Raw genomic sequence first — 11,862 nt, forward strand, 5'->3', positions numbered from 1 at the left:
GAATCACTATTCAGTTCAAATCAGAAAAGACCATGTGAAAATGATATTTCCCTAAAGTACCTATTTGGACTATCCATAGGCACATGGCATGCGAGAAACGCTGACTACGCGTCTCTTACCAGCTGAGCACCAGCAGGGCACCTGGGACACGCTGGGACAAGCAGTCCCCCTCCCGGCTGTGTGGGTCAGGGCTCTTCATCACCTCTGACAGGGATGGAAGCCCAGCAGCCAGGCAGCATGCAGGGTCGGGGGCTGGCAGATGGGCGATGCGGTCTGGTCCTCTGACCTCTAGTGTCCACCCCTCTCCCTCCTCTGTCCCCACCTGGGCCCCCCAGGGAGACTGGCCTCATACGGGTTGGCACAGCTCACTGCGTCTGACACTCCTCTCTGCGGGGTGCGGGTGTGGGACCCAGGAACCAGAGGGCCAGGGGCAATGGAGAGGCTTACTGGTTGTTGTGATGACGCCGCCATCCACAGCCCGGTGGGCCCCTTGAGGGCTGCAGCTGCTCGGTCTCCCTGCATCTTCAGGCCTTGCTCAGAGCCACTGACCCTCAGCTCCACCCGGAGCAGAATGACTGACACCTGAGACCTCTGCCTCAGTGGCGAACAGCAAGGCAGGGACACACCGCCTGTCCGGAGTCGTCTCCTATCCCCCCTGGGGACAGAGCCTGCCTCCCAGCCCCTCCCAGAGGAGCAGCACCTGCCCTGCTCACACCCCCACCATCCCCCACGTGGACGTCAGGTCAACCTTAGTGCCATTTTGCTCCCGGGGAACTTTGTGCTCTCTTGTCTGTTACAGGCGACTGGTTCCATGGTTTTTCGCTCTACTAAAGAACTCCTCTAAAAGCCTGCCTCTGCCCCTTTACCGTGAAGGAAACAGAATCTGATGTAATCTCAGACAGCAGAGGGCTGGGTACCTCCCCTTTGCCCTGGTCCCCAGGCCACACTGAAGGAAGCTGCTCAGAAGGCCTTTGGATCCTGCCTGCCAGTTCTGTTCCTGCTTGAAAGACCCCTGGAGTGGGCAGCATGGGATTCTGCCCAGGGTGGTGGCTCAATATCTGACTCATTTGGTGGCTGTGGGGAGGCTTCCAGTGTGTGCTTAACAGGCACAGCCTCAGCACATGGGCATTAGCTCCAGGAGGCCACGGACTGACGTCAGTCTCCTCCTAATCACTGCGTTTGTCAAGGACACAAGGTGTGGTGCGTGTGCACTGTGAGAGCCAGCCTAGGTGTGTGCCAACTAGAGGGAGAGAGTCAGCTCAGGGAAGCCAGTGGCTCTGCTGTGTGACCTCAGAAACATTGCAAGCCTGTCCTTAAACAGTCATTGTGAAAAATTACTTATGGAAACATTAAATGAATTGTATCGAGAAGAAAGACAATAAATGCTAATATCATCACCCATATAATTATTTGACTATTTTTTCTTATTGTCTTTCCTTGAGGTTATTTCTATTTGCTGTAGTTGTCTGGTGGAAATTATAACAGGTGAGGGACTGACAGAGCCTGAGGGTGCCCTCACGGTGCCTGGGGGGAGCAATCTCTCCCCAACTTAATGTTCAGTGACATTAAGTTGATAGCATGAAATCAGCAAAGTGGGAGGATTTGTACCACAGAAATCATGCCACGAAACAGAGGTCCCCGAACTCGGAAATCAGAATTGTTGTTAAATATTTCACAACCCAGCACTGCTCACAGTTCACCTAGAAAGAGATAAATCCCCTAGAGGACTTGGCAAATCCCTCTGTCTGTCTCAGCTATCCTGAAATTCCCTGCAGCATTACATCTTACGGGAATCTGTATTTCAGTAAGCGTGGTATCCATGTTGCCTGGTTGAGGAGGCACCACCAGAGCACCCTCAGGCTCTGGGGGAAGCCCGGTCCATGTGAGCCCAGGTGGGCAATACTGTGGTCCTGGGCCTGCTCACAGCCCCTAAGACAGCAAAGGTGTCCAGGTGCAGATCAGGGACAATGAGGCAGGAGGCATGGGATGGCACAGGTAACCTGGAGGCCCCACACATTTCCCCCTGCCTAATCCCAGCACCCCACGCCTTCTCCTGCCCCTTTTAGCCAAGAGGACGTTGGAAGCCTCTCTGCTCCAGCTTGGGGTCTCGGTCCTGAGGTCTCCCGGGGGACAGTTGCGTTTCCCCTGGGGCTCTATGCCTGTATGTAGCCAAGAGCCATTACTGCCTGTGCTCCGGGAAGGGGAACTGCACAGGGACACATCAGAGACGAGCATCTGTGTGAGAGAGTCTCCAGAGGCCGAAGCTCCAGGACTGACTGAGGGAGTCCTGTGGGGGCCCCTGGCTTTGGGCGACAGGAGGGCTGAGCCTGGGGCTTCCCCTGGAAGGAGCGGGAGAGTCCGAGCCTCGAGTGGCGCTGAGCTGAGTCACAGTCATTCTGCGGAGCGTGGAGGTGAGTGCCGGGGCAGAGGGAACAGAGAGGCTGCCACACCTCCTGCCATCCTCCATTCACGGAACTGGGGGCTCTTCTGGGTCACGTGCTGTAAGCAGGCACACAGGCTTTCCCCTGTGTGATGGGGTTAGACTCTCCCCGTCGATCTGCCTCCTCCACCTTCTGACCATTACAGCCTTCTCCACACAGGGCGGTAGGTGGCAAAGGTGGACGTAGGACCTAGGAAATAGATGTAGGACAGCCAAGGCTGGCCTGGGGTGCTGGGTAGGGCTAAGCTCAGGCTCTTCTTGTTAGTGGTGGAAAGGGGGCCAGGATGGAGACTGGGAATGCCAGGAGCTCATCAGGGGAAACAGGATGACAGGGACCCGTAGTGGGTCTTACCTGTGTCCCATGGGGCCCCCTCTGTGAGGTTAGGAGAGAAGTGGTATTTGTGGGAGGGGTTAGGAAGCTCCCAAAAATGGACCCTGTAAGGTGTTGTGGAATCCTCTCCTGTTACATTTTGCAGGAGACCTGGCTGATCCTGTTGCATGGGGTTGGCCATCTGGCCAATAAAAAAATCTGTCCCCTCTCTTTTGACCACTGAATGCTCATATATACTACCCTTAACCCTGATACTGGACCGACTCTTCATTATTTTCCTGTGACCTCGCTGGTTTTAGCACTGCAAGTCCCATGTCCTGGGTACACCTTCAGTCTCCAACACCCTGCCCTCTGGGGACCATGGCTACAGGGAATAAGATCCAGGTTACTAGCATAACCACTGAGGACAACAGAGCAGATGTGCCTAGGTCAGCAGACCAGGCCAAGCTGCAGCGTTCCTGGCGGCTTCTACCTCCCTTGGGCCCCATGTACAGGACTTGGGACTGTCCTTGACTTAGGTAGTGTTGATGGGTCAGTTGACTGATTTTGGTCTCTAGAAGCAGAGATCAGGTGAGTGAGGAGTCTTAAGGTTTTACTCAGGACTCAGCTGAGACCCTGAGTTACAAAAGCACTAGGGCCTTCATGTGTGGGTGGGTGGGCCAGTGTGTTTGGAGTGGTTTGCAAGATATCTTCAAGCACCATTTGAGGATCTGCTGAGAATGTACTCATTGTTCACTCTCCAAGGTGTGAGGAGTAATGACATCTCCAACTTTCAGGAGAAATGGAAAAGGGAAAGTCTCTGTAGTGGGCAGGGCACCTAGTGGACTGCGAGTCACAGGATCCGGTAGTAAGAGGAAGTCTGTGTCAGAAAGAGATTCCGGAAGGAAGGCTGGCTCCTGGATTGACTTCTCTGGAGCGTAGGTCTAGTTCAAAGAGGAAAGAATGGGATGCAGTGAAAGCATACTTAGAGGGAAACTCATAGCCTTGAATGCACACATTAGGAAGAAGGAACAGCTAAACTCAAAATCTATATTTCCACTTTAGAAACTAGGGAAAGAAAAATTAATCCAAACTAACAGAAGAAAAGAAATAATAACTAGAACAGAGATCAGTGAAATCAATACAGGAAATCCGTAGAGAAGATCAATGAAACCAAAATCTGGTTCTATGAAAATATCAATGAAATTGATTATACTCCAGCCAGGCTAACAGGAAGAAGGAGAAAGCAGAAATCCCCAATATGAAAATGAAAGAGGGGACTTCACTACAGATGCTATGGCAATTAAAAGGATAATGAAGGCATCTGAGGATCAAGTCTATGCCCACAAATAAGAAAACCAAGAAGAAGAGAACCAATTCCTTGAAAGTCACAATCTGCCAAAACTGACACAAGGAGAATTAGACAATCTGTAAACAGGTCCATATCTATTGAGGAAATTGAGTCACTTTAAAAACCTCCCAAATCAGGCCCACAGTAGTTTACTGGTGAATCCTATCAAATGTTTCATCGTTCTCTACAATCTCTTCCAGAGGATAGAAGCAAAGGAAATAGTTCCTAACTCATTCTGTGAGGTCAGCACTGCCCTAATACCAAATTCAGACAAAAACATTACCAGAAAAGAAAACTACAGACCAAATTTCTCAGGAACATAGATTAAAAAGTCCTCAAGAAAATATTAGCCTATTGTATCCAACACTTTATATAAACAAATATACACCAGGATTACCTGGGATTAATAGGGGTATGCAAGACTGGTCCAACATTGAAAAGTCAACTTTTGCAATTCATCACCTCAATAGGCTGAATAAGAAAATTCATATGATTGAACCAATAGATGCATGAAAAGCATTTGACACTCAACACCCATTCATGACAAAAATGTTTACTAACCTAGGAATAGAGTTCATCAACTTGATAAAGAATGTCTATAAAATCTTACAACTAAGTTCATATTTAATGATGACAAAGTAACACTTTCCATTAAGATCAGGTATGAGGCAAGAACATCCCCTCTCACCACTCCAGTTGATATCATACTGGAAGATTTTGTTTCTAGTATGTAATAAGACAAGAAAAGTAAATGAAGAGTACACAGATGGGTAAGGAAGAAATAAACTCTTTGTTGAGAGATGACAGGATCATATCAGAGAATATTGGAAGGAATTGTCAAAAAAATAAAGAAACTTCTTGAAACTAATGCATGATGATAGCAAGGTGGAAAGAGAAAAGGTTAACTTATAAAAGTTAATCACTTTCCTGTATATCAGCAATGAACAAGAAGAATTGAAAGTAAAAAAAAAAACAACAAAAAAACCCCCACAATACAATTTACATTAGCAATACCCAACATGAAATACTTAGATATTATTCAAACAAAATTTCTACTCAATGTATAGGAGAACTACCATCAAATGTGGATGAATGAAATCTAAGGATACCTGAATAAATGAAGAAACTTCCCCTGTTCCTGGATAGAAAGACTCAGAGATTTGGGTCCTTCCCACCTTTATCAGTGTAATAGCTTCCAAACTCTCAGTAAGTCATTTTGGGAATATCAGCAAGCTGTTTCTAAACTCTGTATGGAGAGGCAAAACATTCAGATTAGCTAACAACATATTGGAAAAGAAGAAGAAAATCATAAGACTGACACTTTGTGACTACAAGACTTTGTACACAGCTGCAGAAATCAACAGGGTGGTATTGGTGAAGGAATAAACAAACAGATCAATGGAACCAGAATGAGACCTCAAAAAATGGAATTAGTTATCAAAATTTTTTTGTTCCCAAAGATCACAGTTCTAGACAGTTTTACAAGGAAATATCATTGTCTTCAGTAATCTTTACCTTATCTAAAACATCTTAAAGGAAGTGACAAGGCTACCCACTCATGTTACAAATTTAGAACCATCTGATATAATCATAATCTGATATGCATAACGGGCAAGGACAGTACAGGAAAGGAAATTTTAGACAATCTAATTTATGCACATAGATGCAAACATAAGATAAAATCAAATAGAATAGGACAGAATTAGAAACTGAATAAGCATAAAAAAATTCTTAAAACCTAAAGATTTACCCCAGGATGCAAAGATAATTCAAACTCAGAAAACCTGTTAATGTAATTTCTATAATAACAAAATAAACACCAAAATCCATACTAATAACTCAATGGACCCAGAAACAAATTCAACAAAATTCAAGAGCTATTAATGATGCATAAAGCATCTATTAGCAACTAGTCTTTGAAGGAACAAGCTCAATGTCATACAGCACAACTATAAAAGACCTCAAATTACAGTTGAGACTTTAGAAGCCATTCCACTAAGATAAGAGCTGAACAGAATGGCTGTCGTCACCCTTGGCAAACACTGTAATGGAGGATTTGGCCAATTTAGCCTTTTTCTCCACAAGAAAAAGAAGTAGAGGTTTTAAGAATTGGCAAAAAGAACTAAAACTACCCTTATTTTCAGCCAGTATGACACATACTGAAAATGTAAGATTATGAGCAAATTATAGCAAGTAATATTAGATAAGGGTTGCTGGATCAATGAGTGAAAAAGAATAAGGCTTCTAATTGTAAGAACCAATTAGTACATCAGGTTTCTATGCAGAAAACTGAAAAAAACTTGGCATTGAAAACCCTAAGAGAAATGTGATGAAATGGAGAGACATAAATGTAAATGGTTCAAAAGTCTTGATACCATGAAAATGTCAATTCTCACCAAATTTATTAATTTAGGGCATTTCCAACCAAAATCATGTTTCCTAGAATTTGACAAGAGAATCCAAAACTCATTTGAAGAAGAAAGGTTGGAGAATAGCCAAGACAGTTTTGGAAAGGAATAGAAATTAAACCTAGTGCAGAGAAACTGTACGGATCCCCCATTAGGGAGAGTCATGAAGCCTTGCTGATCAGCCTGCCATACCACGGGCACAAGCACAGACAGCTAGAAGTATTATCTTACCTTATGCCACTGACAAATAATCTAAGACTGTATAAATATCCATCAACAGGGAAGTGGGTAAATGAATGTGAGATGATTTCATGCAATGGTACACTTTACAGCAGTTAAAATGAAGGACCTAGAGTGATTTCTATTGACGTGTATTAATATCACAAAATATAATATTGAGAAGCAACACCACATCAACTTAAGGATAACCATCACATAAACTTACAAAGAGTGACACACTGTAATGTGTACAGATGCAGCAGTGTTACTACTTAGGTGGCACTGTGGTTCTTTGTTGCAATGTGAATGTGAAACAGCAGTTGAAGGTGAGAAACTGCAGTCCTAGGTTCCATGTGTGTGTCATGATTTCCTTGAATGTTCTAAGAGGGTAAGAACAATCACCGGAGTGTAAATTATTAAGAGTCCTCTTATGTAAAGTTTCAGGATGGGTTTTCCAAGTGTGGTATTTTGCATGTTGCCCTCTGATCACTTTTCATATTGGCTGGGTTGTGTTTTCACAGGGTTTTGGCTGGCTTGGAGAGGTTTCGGTGAGGCCCCCACTGAAGTAGCAGGGCTGCATAGATGCCAAAGGGCGTCAGAGAGGCTGAAGCTAACATTTGGTCAGGAGGACTTGGAAAGAAAGGGCTCTGTGCAAAAACATGTCCAAGCTGTTTGGAATTGCCAAAAGCGAAGGGCCGGTGCAGGTCTGCTCGGCTTGGAGGCTCAAACACAAGATAGACTGCTGTTCTTCTAAGACTCCCCACGGGGCAAGCACTTATCTTCTGGGATTCAGGAGACCTTGGAGGACTGAGGTTGCTTTGTGCTGCACGTGACAGAAAGCCCACCTCAAATTGCCTTGCACAGCAAGGACAGATGTTGCCTGCTTTACAGGACGTGTGCTGCTGCGGGGCTGACATCTCCAGGGGCTCGGCACTTGCGTCCCCCCATTCCCTTGCTCTGCCTCCCTTGAGGGCTGGCCTCACCCTCAGCATGGCGGCGAGTGCACAGCAGCCACCACCACCTCCCTCTGGGGCCCACTTGTCACTCCTCATCCAGGACCAGAGATCGGACAGGAGGCCGAGAACCCAGCCACGTTCTCAGTATAGGTGAGCAGGAGTCCTGGCACCACACGGGTGGTGCCCAGCAGGAGGCCAGGCTGCCCTGGAGGAGCTGGGGCCCTGCAGCAGCCGTGGCCCTGAGCCCTGCTGGCCTCGGCTCAGAGGAACCAGGGGATCAGGTTTCAGGAGCTGCCTCTATATAGGCCCGGCCTCCAGGGCCAAGGACACTCCTGAGGCTGTGCCAACCGCCCCCATGAGGCTGTCCGGCGCCTGCACGTGGGCCTTGCTGCTCAGCACAGGTAACGCACGGCCACCAGCCCCTTTCCTGGGCTCCCCGTTCAGCTAAGAGGCTCTGCACGGTTTGCTTGCTGCTGACCTGGGCCTCGTGGGTGACAGCCTGCAAGGCACTGCCCTCCTACAGGATGCCAGGCTCACCCTTAGGCTGGAGGAGGAGGGGACAAATGGGAGGAGGGGACAGCACAGTCCCTGTGCTGAGGCCAAATCATTGTAAAGATTTTCTGGGCTCTGGTGTCTTGTCTGTCACGTGTCTGGTGGGCCTCCCTGCCTCCCTGCTGCCCTGCTGCCTCACAGCCTTACCCTGGGCCCTGCCGGGGTCGTGCCGGGCTCAGCACAGTTGTTCCAGAGGAGAATCACCTGCGGCTACTTGGGAGGTGGGAGCGGGCATCTGAGGCAAGGGGAACAGGGGCGCAGGAGAAGCCCCACAGTGATGGGGTGCTGTGCACGAGCCCCGGGCAGGGCCACACGGCAGCAAGAGTAGCTCAGGATGCTCAGGAGCAAAGGGCAGCTGCCAGCAGGGATCCCATCGATCCCTGGTCCCATTACAGTGTTTTCAAGCAGAGCTCAGGTGCTGTGAGGGTGACCACTGTGTAGGTGAGGCAGGACTGAGAGGCTTCCTGGGAGAAGAGGTTTTCAGACTTAATCCTGGGCGATCCCAGGGCCCTGGGGAAGTTGGTGAGCTTCTCAGAGCTGCCTTCCCTGACTGGGCTCAGGAGCGGGATCCCCGTCCCCTCGCTGGGCTCATCGTAGACACAGGTGAAAGCACCGAGTGAGCCAGTCTTCGCCTGCCGAGGGCAGCTGTTCGTTCTGCTCTGCCCTGTGGGACCAGGCTGTGCCAGGGGTGGGGACAGCAAGGTCCCTCCCCGGGTGCTCGGTGCCACCCTTGGCCCTGCACTGCTCAGCACCTGTGCGTGTCGTCCAGTCTCCTGGTCTGGAGCAGTGACATCACGTGCTCCTTGTGTTTTCCTGTTTTGGTGTCTTTTCAGCCATGCTGGCGTCCACTCAGCGTCCAGAGGGTAAGTGCGCACACGGCATTACTCCCCTGCCCCTCCCCCAGGACTGTGCATCAGGGTTGGAGTCCCAGTGGCTTCTGCACATGGGAATGAAATGTGCCGGCGACATCTTTTTGGCAGGAGAACGTGGAGTGCCTGACCTGGATGGTCCTTTTCAGCCGGAGCAGTCCCTCAACCCTCTCCCCTGCCTCCGGGTCCCCTCCCAGCCACTGCCCTCCCTCTGCACCCAGGCAGCCTGCTGGGGCCTCCTGTGCGCGCAGCCTCGCCTGGCAGGGGAGGGAGCTGCCTCCCACCAGCTCAGGCCCCCCAGGATGGAGGCCCCTCCAGAAGGCGGGAGGATGCTGAGCTGAGGTGTCACCACCTCAGTGTCAGAACTGAGGGCATCGAGGGCACGGGGAAGGCCGCAGCGTGGGGAGGCGGGTGGAGGGAAGAGGAGTCTCCTGGGGACCCAGGCCCTTGTGGACTGGCTGGTTTACGTCGGGGTGTCCGGGTCCAGCTACTGTCCCCGCAGGTCACCCACATGAACACATTTGACCCCAAACGGCCCCGACAAAGGTCTGATTTTATCCTACTTACAGTTTGGATGCGGAGGCCTCACTGAGCAGGGTCTCGGCCCCGGGTCCTGCAGGGTCACAGTGAGGGCTCCTCGGGAGGGTGAGGGTCAGGCCCCTGGGGCAGGACTGCCTGCCTGCCGTTGCCCAGGCCCGTCCTGCGAGGGCAGCTTCAGGGGCGCGGAGTGAGCTGTGGGTGCCGCCTTCCTGCTCCCGGGTGCGTGGCTCCTGGTCGTCAGACCCGTGGTGCTAGCCAGGTGTCGAGCAGCTTCTGTCCCTCCTCAGGACGATTCGGGTTCACGGCTAGGGGTCCCTGAGAGGGCTGCGGGGAGAGTCGGGCCTAAACGCCCACCTTGCTTGTGGGCCACGGGGTGTGGGTCATCGCGGTTGGGATGCGATCGTGGGACCGTGAGGGCCGGAGGGTCGGCACGGTGTGGGCCCAGGGCGGCCCCGCTCTTCCTGGGGCAGGGCCTCCATAGGGGATCTGCATTCCTTTTCTTCTCTTTCTAGTGTATAGTGACTGTGGAGGTGTCTTCACAAACCTGACTGGCAGGTTCTACAACTACATCGGGCCTGAAACACTTTGTGTCTGGACCATCCAGGTGCACCCAGGTCACAAAATTCTGCTGGCATTACCCTACGTCAGGTGAGGTTCAGGACGTGAGTCTTCTGTCCGATGTTGTAGTTTTACGTGAGCGGCCCACGTAGTCCTCTTCCAGGTGGACCATCTCCACCAGCCTCCACACACATGCAAAACACGCTCTGACCCATTTCACGGCAGGCTGAGCCCCTTCCATGGCTCCCTCACCTCTGGATAAGGTAGCCCTTGTGTGGCTTTGTAATGCCTGCGTGGTGGCCAGTGGGTATCCCGTCCCTCTGTCCCCTTCTCCCCCGTCCTCCCTGTGCTGAGCCAGCACACACTGAGGCTGGACACCTGCCCTCGTAGCAGCTCCCTGCTGTGCTCACACTCTCCCCTCTGCCCGGGATACACCTTTGACCCCTGACCCACTCCCCTTCCTGCTGCTTGGGTCCCCGTTTCACACTTCACGATTTTGCTGGGGGACTAACTTTTCACAGCACCTACAGCTCCTGTTCTGACTCCCTCCCACCTGGGCAATCTTCTCTGATTTCAGCCCCATCTGCTCCCTGTGCAAAACTCTAGACGGACCGTCCAGTGTCGTGTTGCCCTTGCCTGTGTCCATGTTTGTGTCTACTGGATGGGAGTCTTTCCTTCATGGCTCAAGGAATATTTTTTTAAGTAACGAGTGACTGATTGAGTGACTGAATGAATGAAAGGGTGAGTGAAGCGGTAAGGCCGCAGGGCATTTCTGATGCAGCAGGAGCCACTGCAGTTTTGCATCAGGCGGTCTGCAAAGGTTCTCACATGGGAGCCGCATGCCCATCAGTTCCAGCCCAGCCACACGCAGCTCATGATGGGTGCCGAGACATGGCTGAGATCTGGGTGACCGAGGGCCCCTGCCAGCCCAGACCTGCTATGGGGTTGGGATTCCCACTAGTTCGTGTAGGTGCTCCCTGGGATGAAGGATGGCTTAGGGACTGCCGCCATCTCAAAAACAGGGCCTGGCCCATCCACCCAAACCTTGCCACTGGGGCAAGGGGCCGGGTATTTCTGCACTGCCATTTCTCTGAGGTTCAGAAGGATGGATTATTGTGAATTTCCCCCTCATTTCCCTTTGTCCTTTGAGATTGATTTTGGATCTGTCCTTGGCACCAAGGAAGGACTCAGGCTGCCCAAAGGCAAAGCAGGTAGGAAAGGTCCTGCGTGTGTGTCCTGGTGGATGCCCCTCCTTGTCTTGCCTTTTCCTGTGTCTGAGTATCCTGCAGTGACCATCCTGGGGCAGCTGTGCCCTCATCAAAAGAGAGAATGATTCTCCTTCCCTTGTCCCTGCCTGGCCTGACACATATGGACAGAGCTGTGTGATTGTGCCTAGTCCCTGGTGCAGGCAGAGCGGTGATTCCAATCCCTCATGCGCCACTTTCCCTCTGCCCCAACAGCCTCACTTGCAGTGAAGAGTATTTGGAAATCGAAAACGGGCCCCCAGGATCTGGTTCCTATGGGAAGTTCTGTGAAGGTTTCGGTGTGGTCTATCGATCTTCCTCCAACGCCATGCCCATCAAGTACTCTAGAAATGCTGGCCCCCCAGCCTCTTTCTTCCGTGTATTAAATTACTATGGCAATCCAGGTGGTAAGTAG

General features: G+C 50.7%; 1 protein-coding gene across 1 annotated transcript; it reads left to right on the forward strand.

The window, feature by feature from the left end:
* Positions 1 to 8,039: 8,039 nt before the first annotated feature.
* Positions 8,040 to 11,862, forward strand: LOC118919091 (carbohydrate-binding protein AQN-1-like). The gene is made up of 4 exons (XM_057505395.1): positions 8,040 to 8,122; positions 8,378 to 8,457; positions 10,158 to 10,293; positions 11,664 to 11,862. Exons 1-4 carry the CDS (start codon positions 8,040 to 8,042, stop codon positions 11,860 to 11,862), a joined length of 498 nt encoding a protein of 165 aa, XP_057361378.1.

The sequence above is a fragment of the Manis pentadactyla genome, chromosome 8 (assembly GCF_030020395.1).
Source record: "Manis pentadactyla isolate mManPen7 chromosome 8, mManPen7.hap1, whole genome shotgun sequence".
NCBI lineage: Eukaryota > Metazoa > Chordata > Mammalia > Pholidota > Manidae > Manis > Manis pentadactyla.